The following is a 20,338-nucleotide window of genomic DNA, read 5'->3' on the forward strand; positions in this document are numbered from 1 at the left end:
TCAGGGTGGTCCGTGGTGAGAAGCTGTAAACGCAAGGACTCCCAAGAGGCTGCTCTGCGGGCAAGGCCACGGCAGTCTCAAAGGGAGGAAGCGAGAACCAGAGGGCTCCCGGCACCACAAAATGCACTGGTCCCTCCCAGGGAACACATTTCTCTAAATCTTATCTGAAAGTTACTTTTTCAACACAGTAACTGATTCACAGCTAATTAAGTCACAAGGACCTCTATATCTCTAATCTAAGGTTTCAATTATAAAAATCCAACAAACACAACTCTTAGGAACATACAGTTTAAAGTGAGGTATACTTCTCCAGTTTAAATTTGTGTGACCGTTATTAGTATTATAGTAAACTTGGACATTAATAAATTCCAATACGATAAACATAAAATTAGCCTGTAATCCTCTCTGCCCAAAGAAATCTAATGTTACGGGTTATCGCATGAATACAATTTTCCCATTAAGTTCCTCTGATCGATCTGCACCTGTATCTGTGTTTAGTCTCACACAGGTCTTGGGCCGCCTACCTTTCAAAGTGCTGTTTCATCTGTTTACATGCATAGTAGTTTCCATCTCTCAGGTTCTGCATCTTCATAACTTCAGAAAACGTTCCCTCTCCTATTTTGCCAATTGCTTTATAGTCTATAAATAAAAACAATTATAAAAATAAAAGTTTTATTTTGTGCATCTGTTTCACACTCGCTTCCAGACAGCAGCTGTCTCCATCTGTAAGATAGCCCAAAGCAGCACACTGAGGATGCTTTCCTTGTCTTTCCCAAGGTTCGGTGCTCCCCTCGTTTTAAGAGAAGCTGGGTTGTGTGTTGGCAACAGTCTCTGTCCCCCTCGAGTAGCGGGGACTCACACGGAGCCAGGAAAGGCTCGGAACCCTACAGGCCGCGAGAGCAGAGCGCCAAGGCGGGCAGCACGGGTGGCCCTCGCAGGAGCGGCGGGCCCGGGCCTGGCCTCCGGCAGGCGTGGCCATGCCCCAGTGGCCGGGGAGCACGCTCCTGAAAACCACCCTCCGAGGTCCCACACAAGGCCCGGTGGACCTGCGGCAGGCTCCTGGGGCTCTCGCTCCCTGAGTTTCTGGAAGCTGACAGCACGTCTCCCTGGGTTTGCGGCCACCACCACCATCACCGGGGCACAGATGGTGGTTCTGTAAGCCTCTAAGTCACTACAGTAAATCCCTTGCCACCTGAAATACCTGGAGCAGTTCCTGTCTTCCGGACCGAACCTCGACAGATACAGAAAGGAGTCTCCTGGAGCGTGCTGGGAACAAAGACCGAATCCACGCAGTGAAGCAGCGAGGGGCAGAGAGAAGGCCGGCCGCTGGAGGGCCCGGTTCGTCAGGATGGAACAGCCGACGGCGGGAGACTGCCTGCAGCGACTCTGCCTTCACAGGCCGTGTCCACTGCGCCTGTCGGCCCAGGGGCAGCAGCAGGAAGAGCCAGGAAGACGGAGTGAGGTGAACATTCCCGACCCCCTGACAAGCGCTCTCCAGACAGGAGTGAGCACAGGGGAAACACCTGCTTTCCAAGCAGAAATGGAAGGCAAGAGAGAAGCCCAGAAAGCAAACGCTTCATTGGGCTGGAAAAGCTTCCGTGGTTCAAATAAGAGGAGGAGAAGACCAAAAAAACTTCACAGAAAGCAGTTGTGAGACTTGACAGGTGAACAAGCTACTCAGCCTTGCACCAAGGTCACTGGAAAGTCAGGAAGGCAGCCAGTCTCCACCCCACCCAGGCACTTGCCCTAAGAGCAAGGAGACTCGTGTAGATTGAGGCAGCAAGGCACGACAGAAATAAGAGGCTCGAGAGGAACACTTAGGAGAGGGCACGGAGCGTGGACCTGACCAGCAGCAGACAGATCGGAAACCTAGTAAACAAGCCTGGGCCGAAAGGAGCCCATCACCTGCAGGTGCCAAACCCACAACAAGGGAGAGCAGGCTTTTAAAACCATCCTCTCCAAAGGGGGGCCTTCTCTTTCAGACAGAGCACATTTTAAATACCTTGCGTGAACTCTGATTTGAACAAACTAACAGAAAAAAGGCCCAGTTTTTTAGAGTAATGTTTTTGAGAAATAGTGTGCTTAAAGATTTTTAAAGTGTTTATCCACTAGCAAGAATTATTGATACTAAAGTATTTCCAGGTAAAATGACACAATGTTGGGATTTTCTTTAAAATCCTATACATTCCCATTCACTTCTGCTGGAAGTATAAACTAATACAATTATGACTCAGAATTCCGCTCCAGGGTATAGACTCAAGAGAAATGAAAGCATAAGTCTAAACAATGCAGTTACACATATGTTCGTGGAAACATTTTTACAATAGCCAGAAGTCGGAAGAAAAGAAACATCCATCAACTAAAGAATTGGTCAACAGGGACTTCCTGGCGGTCCAGTGGCTAAGACCCTGCACTCCCAACGTAGGGACCCAGGTTCGAGCCCTAGTCAGGGAACTAGATCCCACAAGCTGCAACTAAAGATCCTGTACGCTGCAATAAAAACTAAATAAATGAAGATTCCGAGTGCCACAACTAAGACCTGGCATGGCCAAGTAAATTAAACAGATCAACAAAATACGGTCTAGCTACACAATGACGGTATTCAGCCGCAGACACATGCTGCAGCACGGAGGAAGTGTGAAAACGTCATGCTAAGCCAAAGAAGCCAAGCACAAAAGGCTGTTTACATGAAACGTCCTAACAGGCAAATCCACGGACACGGAAAGTAGATGAGTGGTTGCCGAGGGTGGGCGGGGTCTGGAGCAAAGGGGGAATTGATGCGAGTTGATACTGGTTTCTTTTTGGGATGATGAGGAAAGTGCTTTAACCGATGATGATAATGGTTGCAGCACTCAGGAAAAATGCCAACAAGCACTGAATCATATACTTTACCTGGGTGCACTTTATAGTACGTAAATTATATCCAATAAAGCTGTTAAAACAGACAACTCTGTGGTGTCAGAGTCAGAACAGTGGTTACCCCGGGGACTTCTGTCCCCTGACTGTGTAGCAGGTTAACGGGTACGTTCACTGTCGGAAAACTCACCAACCTGTACTCATAGCTCGTGCAGTTTTCTGGATGGACATTATGCTCCAATGTTTAAAAATTGGAAGAAAAAAAAGCAAGCCAAAGTTAGGAATAAGTAGAAAGTATGAGGAACAGAAAAGATATAAAGAGTATTTGCAGGGAACGGCACAAAGGAAAACAGACTCAGATCATATTACTGTCGGAACAGTGACGTTCACAAAGTCCCACTGCCCAGACCCAGCAAGAGCTGGCTCTCACCACGGTCCCAGTTCCCGGGAGGGCCAGGCCTTCCTGCTCTAGAATTGTCCTGTTCTCAAGCTTAGCCTTAATTAACGGTTATAATTATAATACACCTCCACACTGTGAAGTGTAGTGAGCTCAGTGGTCCTCACAACTAAAGCAGACTGAAACCACCTCTTGAATGAGAAAAGCAAAGTTTAGGGACCGCTTATATTCCCCCACAGACCCCCTAACAGGGAGACTAGATGTCCTCTTCTGTGGTTAGCTCCAGAGAGCCTCTTTTGGCTCCTGAAACAGGTTGCCATCCTGTTTCACAAATGAAAACTCTCTGGGCAGGACTGCCAGCCCCAACACTCACAGTACTTGGTCCTGCCAACTTACAAGAGTTGGACATAAACTATATTACACCAAGACAAACACACAAAAAACAACAGCAGGAAAAAAAAGAATGCTTGAGACAATGAAATATAGTTTTAGTGTTATGACCATTCCATTCATAAAGAAGGCTGAGCACTGAAGAATTGATGCTTTTGAACTGTGGTGCTGGAGAAGACCCTTGAGAGTCTCTTGGACTGCAAGGAGATCAAAGCAGTCAATCTTAAAGGAAATCAACCCTAAATATTCATTGGAAGGACCGATGCTGAAGTTGAAGCTCCAATGCTTTGGCCACTAATGCAAAGAGCTGACTCACTGGAAAAGACCCTGATGCTGGGAAAGAATGAAGGCAGGAGGAGAAGGGGACGACAGAGGATGAGTTGGTTGGATAGCATCACTGACTCAATGGACATGAGTTTGAGCAAACTCAGGGAGATGGTGAAGGACAGGGAAGCCTGACGTGCCGCAGTTCATGGGGTTGCAAAGAGTCAGACACGACTCAGCGACTGAACAACAATTCACATGTAAGGAAATCTGTACACTAAAAGCCACAGTCCTAAGCGAACAGTATGATGGACGGCCTGTACTCTGTGTGAGAAGAGCTGGGCCATCACACCAGGAAGGGCCCCCCAAGCATCACCTGCAGGAAAACTACCCGAGGGCGCTGATATTCTCTCGACGAGCATTTTCCAAACTGAGTTCTGCAGAACCTAGTACCCCTAAGACAGTAATGGGTACTCCCCAAAAGGGGGTTCCACAAGCAAATAAACTTAGGAAATGCAGGTTAGGTTAAAGAGAAACAGGTTTGACTCCGGAATTCCTCAGAGCCTTTCCCTGAATCAGCAGCGTGTCCCCAGGGCGCCGGGAGCACACAGGGGCCGCGCTGCGTGGGAACAGACAGGTCTCTCAAGAACACCAGTTAACACGCCCTGGGGCTGCTCTAGACCCCCACACTGCGGATGTTTAAGCCCTACAATCCCTCCTCACAAGTCTTCCCTGAGTAAAAAGTAACTGACCGAGCTCCCAGCACGGCAGGAGTTTGAAGCTGTTCTGCCAGTTCTACAGTTCACCCCACTCGCCCTCCGAGAGCAGCTGGCTGGAGTGAGGCAGGGCTCAGCCCTGGCGGGGTCTGCAGGACACAAGCGTCAGAGCCCTTCTGACTAAAACCAGAAGCTGTAACCTGCTTGACAACCACAGCTTCAACGAAAGCCCAGAGCCTCCCTCAAACAGGTCGCAGGCCCAGTAAGTCCTGGAACCAGACCAGTAAGATTCTTGGGTGAATCCTCCCGAGAAGCTTCTTCAAAACAAACCAACCAGAACACAGGCCCTGTGTGTGGCTTACCACTAGTGTGTCCAGTTTGCAGCATCATAAAACTACTCTGACAGACTTCTTAGGGAGCCTCCAAACTTGAAACTTTGTGGGAAAATTCAACCAGATGGATGCTTCTATGAGTAATCTGTCCTCTGGTCCTCAGGAAGACCCACCTGACCCACCTAACCCCACTCCTGCTCATCAAAGAACAGCCAGGGAATAATTGCTGCTCATTAAAACACCACCAAACCATTCCCTTCTCTTGGATGGACTAGACTGGAATGCCCAGAAATTCCCCTGAAAAGAGACAGTCTATTACTATGCAGAAAAAAGCTTACATGGCGGGCCAAAAGCCACTCTCCATAGAGACATCTGCTTGCAAGGTTGGCTCTGCCTGCCACCTGGGAACCCGGATTCGGGAAGGGCTCCCACCAGTCTCTATGCAGTTAAGAGTCACTCACGATGCCTACACTCTTCAAGCAAGCAGCATGGTGTGCGCTGAATCTGCAGAGGGTGCCTGTGTTCTCAGCTCCCAGTAAATTCCCCAGCAGTGGGGCTCTCGTGAGCTGTGCTTACAGAAAACAGGTCACACGTGCGGTCACAGCTTGCTGCTGGAAGGATGAAACGCGTCCTGTGAGACTCCACCAGGAGAGGACTCGGGAGCGTGTGCCTCGTTTCCTCGAGGCTTTGCCCCACGTCACTTTCTCCATCGCGGCTCTGCCTCCTTTCACTGAGGACATCACAGCTCTAAGAGTGTAACCTGAATCCTGTGAGTTCTCTGAGCAAATCTAGGGGTGGTGTTGGGACCCACACCCCCCCCCCAAACACAATTTCTGCTGTGCGAGCACACTAAATCAATTCAGTTGTGTCCAGCTCTCTCTGACCCTATGGGCTGTAGCCCACCTGTCCATGGGATTCTCCTCCAGCTCCTCCGTCTGTGGGATTCTCCAGGCAAGACCACTGGAGTAGGCTGCCATGCCAGGAGATCTTCCCAACCCAGGGATCGAACCCGCGTCTCTTACATCTCTAGCACTGGCAAGTGGGTTTTGTTTTTGTTTTTACCACTAGTGCCACCTAGGAAGCCCAATGTGCACTACACTTCAGCCTAAATTAAACACCCCTGGTGGTGTGACTACATGACTGGACATCAATAAAGACCAAGAGCACCAGCTACACATCAGGCACTGGGCCACGCATGGAAGACACAGAGATCAGTAAGACACAGCCCCTCAGCTTGAGGACAGTGTTCCGAGCCCCCAAGTTTAGGTCCTTTACTTGAAAAGAGAGGCAGAGGGAGAGAGCCACACTCGTGTTTAGATAATATTAAAGGCAAACTGACGGATACTTAGTGTCCAAAACTGAATATGTGATGCTGTAGATCCTCGTCTCCCAGGACCAAGCTGGCGGGCAGGCCTCAGGGCACATGTCTTTCCTCCTTCTGTGTGCACCCTGTCCTCTGCCACACACCTGTCTGTCGTCCACTCTGCACCTCTCTCCACAAGGCCATAAGCCCTCTTAAAAGCAAAGTCCTAGCCTCTTTCATGCCCTGGACACACTCCTCAACAAATGAATCAAAGAAGAAATGCCATGTCACATGCCCCTAGTCCAATATTCCTATAGTCCTCCAGACATACATTGCAGGAGGAAATTTGACAGCTGAATCACAGAATTATTACTACTGACTAACTGGCAACCAATCCTTTTTTATTCATCTCTGTTTAAATACCAGGTATTTCAGATCACAACGAGATCGCTCTCCTGCCTTGCAGGTCATTTCCTTTCCCAGGTCAGACCATCCATATAAACACAACAGACAGACCAGAAGGGTAGGGAGGATAAATGACTAGAAGGATGCTCCTTAAACTACCTTCACAGTCCTCCATCAAACTCTCTTTCAGAATATGTTTCTTCATTAATGTTAGTAGGAATCCATGGATATTTATTTTATATTCTGGGATAATCCAATGCTACTTTAGTGTGTTGCTTCAAACTGTTCCTGCTCTGGCCTTTAGGAGCTCTTTCTGTTGGTTCCTTGGTTCCTTTGACATGCCCCCATCGACAAGGTTTGTTTGTCTAGGTTTACATTATTTGTTTTTTCAGTACTTTCTTACTTTCTGGCACTACAAAATCTTGTATATTTTCTGTTTCAGTCCTAGGATTGCCATTTGGACAAGGAGTCCTGGTTCCTTCTATCAGAGAAAGATATTTATTAAACACCAAGATCTGAACGCTAAGCATCAGGCACCACTCTCATTTAATCATCTCAACAATCCCTTGCAACAGGTACCTCATTAATCCACTTACAAATGAGGAACTACGGCACTGAGAGTTTAGGTAGCCTGCCCAGGGTCACACCGATAAAGCAGTAGGCTTCACAGGCAGGGAGTTTGATCCCAGAATTCCCCAACCACACTGCCACTGCTGTCTCCCATGAACAGAATGCTGCCCAGGAGATGCCAGAAGTCACACGAATGTACTGCTAAGAGTGGTGACCATGGTAAAAGACCCTTGCCAAAGCAATGGCTCAGCTGACAATGCCCATGAGAAAGGCAGAGCTTGGGAACCCCACTGCCAATGATATGAAAGGGTGAAAGTGTTAGTCATGTCTGACTCTTCGCGACCCCATGGACTGTAGCCCACCAGGCTCCTCTGTCCATGGAATTCTCCAGGCAAGAGTACTGGAGTGGGTTGCCATTTCCTGCTCCAGGGGATCTTCTTGACCCAGGGACTGAACCCAGGTTTCCTGCTTTGCAGGCAGATTCTTTACTGTCTGAGCCAGCAGGGAAGCCCATGATATAGAGACCCACTCTTTGGTTGGAGGAACAGCGCCGCACAGACTCCCATGGTGAGCGGCATGACCTTCCCAAGTAGCGACCACAGTCGAGCTTGCTCTTCCCTTACTGGAAACGTCCGGGTCTTCTGTCCCAGCACTCCAGTCACAATATCCCCTGACCACGTCCACACTGAGCCATAACCTGTGCCTTTCACGACACTGCTGTGTGTGCTAGTATGCTCAGTCGTGTCTGATTCTCTGCAATCCCTTGGCCTGTAGCCTGCCAGGCTGCTCTGTCCGTGGGGTTCTCCTGGCATTTCCTCCCCCAAGGGATCTTCCTGACCCAAGGATCTAACCTGAGTCTCCTGCGTCACCTGTATTGCAGGCGGACTGTTTACCGACTGAGCCATTGGGGAAGACTGAAGACAGTTGATGAACAAATAAAATGACAACAACTAGCTCTCAAAACTCAAGTTAAAGCACATTCACTAGAATGGCTCCAATTTAAGACTGAAAATACCAAGTGTTGACTAGGATGTGGAATAAATGGATCTCTCACACACGGATGACAGTAAATTAAACATGGAATAGCCACTTTAGAAAACAGTATTTACTTTTCTTATAAAAGTAAATACACACTTCCAACCCAATCCAGCAATTCAACTCCTAGGAATCTAGAGAAATGAAAACAAATGTCCACACAAAGACCTGTACATGAATGTTCATAGCAGAATTATTCACTACAGCCACAAAATGGAACAAACCAAATGCTCACTAACTGAAAAATGAATAGACAAACTGTGGCATATTCATGGGACAGAATACAGCAATAAAAAGGACCAAACCACTAAGCTGCCACTACGTGCATGAACCAAAAAAAACCATGCTAAACAGAGAAGACAGATTCAGAAAACCACATACACTTATATTTACTACATTTATATGAAATTCTAGAAAAGGCAATATTTTAGTAATAGAAAGCATATCAATGATCTTGGGAGCCAGGAGTGGAGGAGGGGATTGATTGCAAAGGAGCACAAGACAACTTTCGCAGGTGATAGAAAAGTTCTGCATCTTTTTTTGGCCACATGGCTTGCTGGAGCTTCGTTCCCTGATCAAGGATTGAATCCACAAGCTGAAATATTATGTAGCCAGTAAAAACGATGGGGCACAAGCTGGAAGCAAGACTGCTGGGAGAAATCTCAGATATGCAGATGATACCACCCTTATGGCAGGAAGCGAAGAGGAACTAAAGAGATTCTTAATGAAAGAATCTCTCTTGATTGAAAGATTCACTTTCTTGATGAAAGTGAAAAATGAGAGTGAAAACATGGGCTTAAAACTCAACATTCAAAAAACTAAGATCATGGCATCCAGTCCAATCACTTCATGGCAAATAAATGGGGAAAAAAAGGAAACAGTGACAGACTTTATTTTCCTGGGCTACAAAACCACTGCAGATGGTGACTACAGCCATGAAATTAAAAGATGCTTGCTCCTTGGAAGAAAAGCTATGACCAACCCAGACAGCATATTAAAAAGCAGAGACATTACTTTGCCAACAAAGGTCTGTCTAGTAAAAGCTAAGGTTTTTCCAGTAGTCATGTATGGATGTGGGAGTTGGACCATAAATAAAGCTGAACACTGAAGAATTGATGCTTTTGAACTGTGGTGTTGGAGAAGACTCTTGAGAGTCCCTTGGACTGCAAGGAGATCAAACAGGTCAATTCTAAAGGAAATCAGTCCTGAATATTCATTGGAAGGACAGATGGTGAAGCTGAAGCTCCAATACTTTGGCTACCTGATGGGAAGAACTGACCCACTGGAAAAGACGCTGATGCTGGTAAAGACTGAAGGTGGGAGGGGAAGGGGACAACAGAGGATGAAATGATGAGATGGCATCACCGACTCAATGGACATGAGTTTGAGCAGGCTCCGGGTGTTGGTGATGGACAGGGAAGCCAGGCATGCTGCAGTCCATGAGGTTGCAAAGAGTTGGACATGACTGAGGGATTGAACTGAACCAAAGTAAATAAAAATGAAAAGGCTCTTAGCCTTTCCACTAAAATCTGGGACAAGATAAGGATGTCCACTCTCACCACTTTTATTTAATGTAGTATTGGAAGTTCTAGCCATAGCAATCAGACAAGAAAAATAAAAGATAGCCAGATTGGAATGGAAGAGGTAAAATTGTCATTATATGCAGATGGCATGATACTATATATAGAAAACCCTAAAGACACACAAACTACAAGAACTGATTAAGTTCAGCAAGGCAGCAGGATACAAGATTAACATACAGAAATTGGCTGTATTTCTTTATGCTACCAATGAAATATCAGAAAAGGAATATAAATAATAATCCCTTTTAAATTGCATCAAAAAATAATAAAAACAAATCCTACTAAGAAAGTGAAAGACTTATATGCTGAGGACTATAAACATTAATAGGACTTCTCTGGCTGCCAGTGGTTGGGAATTGCCTATCAATGCAGCAGATACAGGTTTGATTCCTGGTCTGCAAAGATCCCACTTGCCTTGGAGTAACTAAGCCCATGAGCCTAGAGTCCATGCTCAGCAACAAGAGAAGATCCTGCAATGAGAAGCCAATGAACCGCAACTAGAGAGTAGCCCCCACTTGCTCCAACTACAGAAAGACTTTGAGTACATAGCAACGAAAACCCAGCAAAGCCAAAAATAAACAAATTTTTTAAAGTTTAAATAACATAGCTATATGAAAAAGGCAGATAGAACGTGGAAGATAAGTAAGTTGTTCATATTAAGATTGTATTCATTTTTACCAAACCGAGACCTGTTTAAGTGAAATGTGAGCCTTATTTAAAGCATGAAAATAGAGTTCAAATTCACTTTTTGTGCAAATCTAAAACTGTCACACCTGAATCCAACTATCTGTATTAAAACTGCTTCTAAAAAAAAAAAAAAAAAACTGCTTCTAAAGATCTTAATCAAGGCAGGTGATAAGCATCAGAACTATGGTGTTGTTTTAGTCGCTCAGCCGTGTCCGACTCTTGCGACCCTATAGACTGTAGCCTACCAGGGTTCTCATCCACAGGATTTTCCAAACAGGAATTCTGGACTGGGTTGCCATTTCCTTCTCCAGTCAGAACTAAGGGGAAAGTTAATTACTAAGTGTAACTCTCAACTAGAGTTTAAAAGAGGATTCAGCTTCTAATTCCCACTCTCTTTGAGAGAGACAGTACTTCAAACCAAATCACTAAAAACAAGGTCAAGATCCTTCAATAAAGAAGGCTGTACCAAATTAATTAGTTCATGCTGTGTGGGAAAAATGGTGACCTGAATTACTAAACATCATGAAAACACAAAAAGACATAAAATTATTCGTAGACTCGTAAAAACGGTGATCATTTTGTGATGTGCAGAAACACTATAACCATGCTGTGCAGCTGGGACCAGCACATGTTGTGGGTCAATTACACTTGGAAAAAAACATAAAATTTTAAAATTTAAACTTCACCCTTTGGGACTTCCCTGGTGGCCCAGTGGCTAAGACTCCGAGCTCCCGATGCAGGGGCTCTGGGTTCAATCCCTGCTCAGGGAACCAGATCCCATGTGCCACAACTAAGACTTCACACTGAAGATCCTGCATGCTGCAGCTAAGACCTGGTACAGCCAAATAAATAAATATTTTTAAAAAACAAAAGTTTAAAGATACAAATCAGAAAATGCAAATATTAACATACAGATCGTGTGTGTGTGTGTATATATATGTACTGTGTGTGTGTATATATATGTGTGTATATATATATATATATGTATATATATGCTAACATTTGTGATTTTTGACTGGGATCCTGGAAAAAATAAAAACACCTATCATGGATACTATTGGGATAACTGGGGAAATGTGAGATATAGACTGCATATTACATAACAATATTCTATCGGCATGCTATTTACTGTGATTATGCAGGAGAATGTTCTTGCTTTTATCAGATACTTGCTGAATTACTAGTGGTGAAATGTAATGATGTCTACAACTAACTCTCAAAAAGTTTAGTGAAAATAAATACATAATTCAGACAGAGAGAATGCCAGCGCACGGTGAGACAGCACACAAACACACAGCAAATGGAGCATCTAGGTGAAGGGTGTACAAATATTCAGTGTACTCTTCTTGCAACTTTTCTGTAGATTCGAAATTTTTCAAAATAAATAGTTGGGAAGGGAAAAAAAGGAATACAGTAAAATACACGTGTATGTAAGTCCACACTATACATAAAAATGTAAAGCCTTTTGTAGACCTTGTATTCTAACTACTGCTTTGGGTGCATTACTGAAAAAGATAATCACTTAAACAATATCTAACGAAAGAAAATAAGAACCTCCTGGACTTCGCTGGTGGTACAGTGGGTAAGAATCCTCCCGCTGATGTAGAGGACACGGGTTTGATCTCTGGTCAGGGAATATTTCACATGCCTGGGAGGAACTAAAGCCTGTGAGCCGCAATTACTGAGCCCGAGTGCTCCAACTATTGAAGCCTGTGCACCAGAACCTGTGCTCGGCAAAAAGAAGCCACCACAATAAACCCAGGCACCACAACGAAGAGCGGCCCCCACATGATATAACTAGAGAAAGCCTGCGTGAAGCAGTGAAGACCCAGTACTGAGAAAAATAAATTATATGAAGAAAATAAGAATGTCTTGGAAAGGATGAATGAGATGAATTCTTTTAAACATCTTTGTTACATAATGTATGCAATATACCGTTTACCAAGTGATAATCAGGATACAATGCAAATTTAACATCATAACTACACCCAACATAATTTAATCTTTTCACAGCAAAACAGGTTGGAATTTTTCTGGACCTCAGATTCACAGCATAAATGACAAGTATATCCGTACAGTGATGTAAAAATAAAAAAGCAGCCCATTCTAGTTGATTACACTTGGATTGTTCATAATCCACACATTGAAGCACAGAAAAATATGATACCCCTCACATTTTCAAGGATGACTATCTCATTTCATAACTTCCCAGCAACGCTCTTTCACTAAAAGGCTCTTTCAAAATTTCTGTAAAGAAGTTCTGACAAAAACAGTACTACCTGACCCCAAAGTAATAATAAAGTAAAATACACAGCCCAGCTTTCCTCTCAATTGTCTACTAAACCAGTAGTAGGTAGGACAATAAAAGGTACGAAGCCACACTGTAACCGCTCACTACATTACTGCCAAATGTTTTCAACCCACCATTTAAAAGAATTAAAAACTCCCCAAACTCTAATGTAACCTCGCACCAAAATAAACCTCAGCTGGACTCGGGTCGACGTTCTGAAACCCCTCACAGCCCGACCAGCCCTGAACCCCTCGGGCTGCCCGCTCCGGCTGCCCCCGGGGACGCGGGTCCCCGACAGCCCACGGAGGTTTGGGATTCCCCCACGCTGCCCACCTCCCACCGGCCACCGAGTGCCTCCCGAAGCCGGCCCCCACCCGCCGCCACTCGCCCTCTGGTCCCGCCCCTCGCGGCTCCACTCAACTCTTCATCCTGGATGCGGAAGCCGGCGACAACCCCTTGCCGATACTGGACGGAGAAGAAAGGGATAGAAAGTGTAGGCCCTGGCTTCCACTCCTTAGAGGCAGGGTCCCGAACTAGGACCTCCGTGGTGGTCCCTAAACGGAGAGCGTTAGGATCCGGCGGCCATGTTGTATCCCTGTCACCCTAGCAACCGTCAGGTCCCGACCACCCCGAGGCCGGAGTCCGCGCGTGCGCAAAACGACCCATCGGCGCCCTCCGGTCCTACATGTACGCGTGCGCAGTACGGCCCGCCTCCTCACTCTAGTTGCTAAGCAGCCCTCCTTGCACCTTTAAGCTGTTCCCGGCTTTTGAGTGTAGGCGACTTTCCCTGGGAGCGCTATCCCCAGCCGTCCTGAGAATTTAGTGATTTGGGACCTAATGCCTGGACGACAGCCTTGAGCTTTAACTGGGCTGGGATACACTAAATAATTGTCGATTGATACCTTTTCTTTGCAGTCGCATGTTACAATTGAATATCCACTGACTATAGATAGTACAGTCCCATGATTCAAGATTCAAAAATAACAAAAACAGAACAGACTGGAAATCCTCCCTCCCACTGTTCTGTCCCCAGTTCCTCTCCGCATAAAGTAGGTAACTCATAAGAAACCTTTTATTCTGTTTTCCCTCTTTCTTACACCAGTGGTAGTCTCCTATAGACTCTGCTTTGTATTTTGCATTTTTTACTTGATACTTTAACTTGGATACGTTCCCCTAACAGTACCCAAAGAGCTTCATTGTTTTATTTAATGGCTCTTCTAGTTCTAGTTGTGTGTGTGCGTGCTCAGTCGTGTCCAACTCTTTGCGATCCCAGGGACTGTAACCCACCAGGCTCCTCTGTCCATGGGGTTCTCCAGGCAAGAATACTGAAATGGGTTGCCATTTCTTCCTCTCCAGGCCCTTCCTGACCCAGGGATCATCTCTCTCTCATCTCATCTCCTTCGACTCCTGGATTGATAAGCAGATTCTTTTTACCACTGAGCCACCTGGGAAGTCCCACTTCATGGTTGCACCATCTCTTATTTATCTGGTTCCCTGCTGGACATCTTGGTTGTGTCTAATAAGCTGACCTTTCAAACACTGCTGCAGGGACAGTCCTGAACACACATCATGTTCCATACGTTCATGTGTGCCCACAGGAGAAATTCTTAAAGTGGAGCTGCTGAGTCAAAAGGTGGTTGTTATTCAGTCGCTAGGTCGTGTCCGACTCTTTGCAACCCCATGGACTGCAGCATGACAAGCTTCCCTGTCCTTCATGTCTCCCAGAGTTTGCTCAAATTCATGTTCCTTGAGTTGGTGATACTATCTAACCATCTCATCCTCTGCCTCCCTCTTCTCCTTTTGCCTTCAGTCTTTCCCAGCATTAGAGGCTTTTCCAATGAGTCACCTTTTCGAATCAGGAGGCCAAAGTATTGGCACTTCGGCTTCAGCATGTCTTTCCAGTAAATATTCAGGGTTGATTTCCTTCAGGATTGATAGGTTTGATATCCTTGCAGTCCAAGGGACTCTCAAGAGTCTTCTCCAGCACCACAATTCGAAGGCATCATCAAAAGGTATCTACTTTGTTTTGTTTTTTAACTTCTCTTTAAAAATTTAAGTCAAAATTCACATAATATAGAATCAATCATTTTATTTTTTTTTCTATTTTTTTTTTTATTAGTTGGAGGCTAATTACTTCACAACATTTCAGTGGGTTTTGTCATACATTGATATGAATCAGCCATAGATTTACACGTATTCCCCATCCCGATCCCCCCTCCCACCTCCCTCTCCACCTGATTCCTCTGGGTCTTCCCAGTGCACCAGGCCCGAGCACTTGTCTCATGCATCCCACCTGGGCTGGTGATCTGTTTCACCATAGACAGTATACATGCTGTTATTTTGAAATATCCCACCCTCACATTCTCCCACAGAGTTCAAAAGTCTATTCTGTATTTCTGTGTCTCTTTTTCTGTTTTGCATATAGGGTTATCGTTACCATCTTTATAAGAATCAATCATTTTAAAATGTGACATTCAGTACATCCACGATGTTGTGGAACCATCATCTTTATCTAGCTCCAAAACATTTTCATTGCCCCAGAAGGAAACGCCAAACCCATAAATCAGTCTCAAACACATGATGCTAAGTGAAATAAGCCAGACACGAAAGGCCACCTATTGTATGATTCTGTTTACAGAATAATTCCAGACTGGACAAATCCATAGAGACAGAATGTAGATACAGGCTTCCAGGGACTGGGGGAATGACAGTGACTGCTAACAGGTAAGGGATTTCTTTTTGTGGTGTTGACAGCATTCTGGAATTAGATAGTGGTAATAGTTGCACAACTTTGTAAGTCTAGTAAAAATCACTGAATTGTATGTATTAAATGGTTAGAATGGTCCATTATGTGAATTTTATCAAGCGAATTGAAAAAAACCGGGGTGATTATTGCTGGTATTATTATTGTTTTTTCCCATATCAAAAGAGCTTTTATTGCATCTTTAAAATATCATAAATGAGTCCAAAGAATCATCTGGCATCTTGTGGTTTCTGTAGCCAGACCACCCAGAGTTTATTCATCAGCCTGCTGAACTGTTCCTTTTTCAAAAACGTAGATACCATCCAAAACTTTTCTGATATTCTTGTGGCTTGCTGAATCTGACACAAGTTCCATGTGGTTTCCTTCAAGACTCAACTCATCTTCCTGGGCTTGAGGTACTAAATAAGCAATGTCTGGCCTCATCTGAACCCTGTGGATGTATTTTTCACTCCCAAAATTTTCGATTTCAGCAAGAGAACCATTCTCCTGAATAGCAACATCGATGGGGAAGTGAGCACACACAGACCTCATCTTGTAGCAGAAGCCCAGTGTGACACTTTTGATCATGTTCTGTACACGACTACAGATCGTGCAAACTGTAACCAGTTCCTTTTTATTTCCCCACCATTTGTCAACTTGGAGCCTCTTCTTTTTCTCTCCAAGGAGACTGAATGCTACATTGATGTGATTGAAGTCCCTCCACCGGGTGCCTCTGGGGCCCTTCACAGTAGCTGTGCGTCCCTTCAGAGTAAGCGCAGAGTCAGACACGACTTACCCACGGAGCACTACTACTACTAGTTAGAGTAATGTCGATATTTTCTGGAAGGCCGGCAGTCTGATTGCTGAGGATGGCCTACAATCTCGCACTGGATGAGTTGTGGGTATTACTGTGGGTGGTCCTGTCCCTGTTGGCTCTGAAAAGCCACATCTAATCTCTCCAGATCACTGGAATTTGATTTCTCTCTTCTATCTCCTTGTAGTCTTTCCCCTTAGGTGGGGACTTGTATTTAAGTCACATTGCTCTCACTTTCTTTCTCACACTGTCTTTTTCATATTCTTTTCTTCTACCAAGGTAGGTTCTAAGTTCCTTAGCCAACCCACCTGTGCTTTATCTCTTCTGCAGGCAGAAGGAGTTTCTGGGTATTCACTGAATACCTGTTAAGAGGTGAACAGGTGAATGCATTTAGCATCATCATTTGGATTTTCTATTCACCTTCACTGTGGACAATTAGTAGTGAAATCCTGAAGAAGCCCAGGGGGTCTTGACCCTGAGGAAGGGTCACAGTAAGACACCCCCTGTAGGCAGACACAGCCTTGGTGTGCTGCCCCAGGTGAGCAGGGGCTATTGGACTTCAGCCCTCCAGCTTCACGAACACCAGCACCCTGGTCCGCAACCTGCACTTCGTACTTGGAGACCTTGGAAGAGGGGAGTGGAAGGGCCTCCGGAGTGGAAGATCAAAGGAAACCAACAGGGACCTTAGCAGGAAGGCAGAAAGGGAATTGGGTGAGATTTTCCTAGAGTGGAGGTTCTCAGTCATTAACTTGCACCAAAGTCACCTGCCTTCAGGTGATTCTGGACTCTGCAGGGGCCCAACCACAAACCTTCTGAGTTTGTCATTCTGGGGTGGGATTTGAAAATTCACATCTTGGGACTTCCCTGGTGGTCCAGTGGCTAAAACTCCACGCTCCCAATGGAGGGGGCACAGGTTCCATTCCTGGTCAGAGAACTAGATCCTGCAAGACTCAATTTTAAGACCCAGTGCAGCCAAACAAATAAATATGAAAAGTATTAAAAAGAGAGAAAATGTGCATCTCTAACAGAATCCCAAGTGATGCCACTGCTGCACTTACGACCATATTTTGAGACCCACTAGCTCCTTCTTTCTTTAATTCTAAGAAGACTAGGAAATGCTACTTCAGAATAGCCTGGGAAGGTCTTTCTGTATAGTTTATAGACAGAGGGGTCAGCCTTCTTGGGTTTCAGCTGTGTGGCCTAGGTACCTGCTTCCTTAGACCACTTGTGCACTAAATGACAAAAGGAGAATTGACAGATGAGAAATAATAGGCTGTGAGCTCCTCCGGGGAGGGCCCCACCCTGAGCCCTTGCCTGCTCAGCGCATACAACCACCAGGCATATGTCACATGCTCGAGAGATGCTTGTGAAGTGAAACCAGCCTGCATCCTTGGAGCTCTGCTTTTAAAGCTCTGCATGAATACCGCCTAATTATAGCCACTTGCGCCTTTTGACTCATTCCAAAACTGTTCCTCAGACAGTTCATCCTGTATCCCAACATTAGCTTTTCCCTAATTCCCAGTCTCAAGAGATTCAAGCTATGTTTAGCAGGCTATCTGTTTCTGCTGAGCTTCTTAATTAATGTTCAAACCAGGAAATGGGCAGAAGTTAGAAAAATTAGGAAAGACAGAAATTCACACGTTAACCTTGGTAAGGTGGGTAAAATGCAAATCCACCTATGGATATTAGAAATCAGATTGATTTCAGAAAATAATGAGTTCCCTGGTAGCCTAGTGGTTGGGACTCAGCACTTTTACTGTTGGGGCCTGGGTTCAATCCCTGGTCAGGCAATGGAAATCTCACAAGCCATGTGGCATGGCCAAAATAATAATAATAATATAAAAATAAATAATAAATGTATCTCAGAGGCAACTTAGCAAGAGCAGGAATGTGAAATAAGAGCAAGAACATTAGCCATTCAAATGAACATGAGGAATGGCAGTTAACCAAAGCAGTTATGAATGAGGTTGCGGTCAGGTCAAGTGTGGATGCAAAACAAGTCAACGTCAGGCTAAAGAGAAGTCCAACCACTTTTCCAACAAAAAAGCACATGGCACAATAGATTTTTTAAGTGTGAAAAAACTTTTCCTAAGAAGAGAATAGAAAAATTCTTAAAGTGGTAGGAGAGTGAACCAAGTGAGTGACTCTAGCCAAGTTACAGGGCCAGTGTTTCCTCATTTCTGAACAATGAGGATAAAAATACCCTCTGCAAAGAGTGATGCAAAGAATGAAGAGTAGATGCGATGTCTCTGTCTCTCTAGAGTATACTGTTTGATTTCTGCCCAGAGTCTGAAGCCAGGCAAGACCCTGTAGCACTCCTGGGCACAAAAACCTTTCCATGTCCCCCTTTAAGTGTCTTGTTTGTAGGAAATAGACTTCATTCAGCCTCCAAGACCTCCCCTGAGTCCCAAGGAGCAGGTTCACACAGTTGTCAACTAGAGAAGGGAGGAGATGTGGAGACAAAGGAGGAGCCCTCAAGCCAAAGGGGGGATGGAGGAGCTAGCAGGTCCAAATGCGCATATGTGGAGTGAATAAACAACAAGGTCCTACTGGATAGCACGGGGAACTAAGTTCAGTGTCCTGTGATAAGCCATAATGGAAAAGAATATGAAATAGATCGTGTGTGTGTGTGTGTGTAACTGAGTCACTTCGTTGTGTAGCAGTAAGTGCGTCCGTACCAAGTTGCTTCAGTCATGTCTGACTCTTTGTGACCCTATGGACTATAGCCAGCCAGGCTCCTCTGTCCATGGGATTCTCCAAGTGAGAATACTGAAATGGGTTGCCATGCCCTCCTCCAGGGAATCTTCCCGGCCCAGGGATCGCACCCATGTCTCCTGCATTGGCAGGTGGATTCCCTGAGACACCAGGGAAGCCCGTTCTTTTCTACTTCACCCAAAACTCTGTCTCCAAAATTTAATTTGGTGTCAGTGTATGGAGGCTGGATTCTGCATCAGGCCTAAAATAGGCCTGGCCAAGAGCAAATGTTCGATAAAGGTTGTTGAGTAATCAAGAAACACCATCAGCTGTCACCTGCTCTGTCATCCTCTGTGATAAGGGGCAAGCCGATTTTCGATGACTGTTGAGCATCTAGGATAAACCTTGGGCTTCCCAGGTGACTCGGTGATAAAGAATACACCTGCCAAGTGGGAGGCACAGGTTTGATCCCCAGGTCAGGAAGACTCTCGTGGAGAAGGAAGTGGCAACCCACTCCAGTATTCTTGTCTGGGGAAATCCCATGAATAGTTCGAGTCACAGCTGGACACGACTTAGCAACTAAACAACAATAATAACAAGCGTAAACCTTCATCCTTGATAGGGAGGAATTGAACAGGCAGACTGACAGGTTGTAGAAGTCATATGGCCTGTTGCTGGGGATCCAGAGAGGGGAAGGTCTTTACCAAAATCACCCACTCACTGGTGGTCCCCTGGGCTCTGACCCGGGTCTTTGGCTTCCAGCTCCCTGTGCTTCTACAGCTGCTGTGTCTAAAGGGACCTTTATAAAAGCTCTCCAATGAATGCACATACTCTCAAGAAGTACATTTTACAAGTCCCTTGAATCAACCTATTTGTTGTAGCAAATTAGAAGAAACATCTGAAAAACCCTTCTGTTTGTCTGTTTTTCTTTTGTATTGTCTAACAGCTTTGACATAGTACATATTGTACAATGAAGCATTTCACTCCTCTTTTTCCTTCCCTTCTTTCCTTTTTTCCCAGAATCAGCTGGCAAGAATTCAGCTTCAATGTTGAAAGTGTTTTGCTCTCTCTTTGTCTCTGCACACCAGGGCCCCAAGTCAAAATGAAAAATGTAAAAAGGGGACTTCCCTGGTGGTCCAGTGGTTAAGATTCCACTGCAGGATCATGGGTTCAATCCCTGGTTGGGGAACTAAGATCCCACAAACCTCACAGCATGGCCAAAACAGAAAAAAAATTGCCAGGACAAAAGGACACGTTTC

General features: G+C 45.2%; 2 protein-coding genes across 6 annotated transcripts in view; both read right to left on the minus strand.

Annotated features, from left to right (window-relative positions):
• The window catches only part of MOK (MOK protein kinase), a 41,123-nt gene extending 27,655 nt beyond the window's left edge, over nt 1-13,468 (minus strand). For 2 of the 5 annotated variants that reach the window (XM_043490308.1, XM_043490304.1), the window contains exons 1-2: nt 13,250-13,466; nt 525-639 (exon numbers count right to left, since the gene is read on the minus strand). In XM_043490308.1, the coding sequence (XP_043346243.1) occupies nt 525-639; nt 13,250-13,256 (122 nt within the window). In that variant the 5' untranslated portion in view covers nt 13,257-13,466. Of the gene's footprint in view, nt 1-524; nt 640-13,249 lie in introns of those variants that run through there. The other 3 variants (XM_043490306.1, XM_043490305.1, XM_043490311.1) reach the window with 3 other exon arrangements.
• Nucleotides 13,469-15,844: 2,376 nt separating this feature from the next.
• Nucleotides 15,845-17,449, minus strand: LOC122419776 (60S ribosomal protein L9-like). Its single transcript, XM_043434589.1, has 3 exons — nt 17,444-17,449; nt 16,400-16,445; nt 15,845-16,344 (listed from the first exon to the last, which is right to left on the minus strand). The coding sequence occupies exons 1-3, from the start codon at nt 17,447-17,449 to the stop codon at nt 15,845-15,847; spliced, it is 552 nt and encodes a 183-aa protein (XP_043290524.1).
• Nucleotides 17,450-20,338: the final 2,889 nt, after the last annotated feature.

This window comes from Cervus canadensis, chromosome 17 (genome assembly GCF_019320065.1).
Source record: "Cervus canadensis isolate Bull #8, Minnesota chromosome 17, ASM1932006v1, whole genome shotgun sequence".
Taxonomy (NCBI): Eukaryota; Metazoa; Chordata; class Mammalia; order Artiodactyla; family Cervidae; genus Cervus; species Cervus canadensis.

Coding starts and splice junctions, on each gene's coding strand:
- LOC122419776 (XM_043434589.1), bottom strand. Junction 16,345..16,399: donor CCTTCCAGAAAATATCGACA/TTACTCTAACTA, acceptor CTGACTCTGCGC/TTACTCTGAAGGGACGCACA.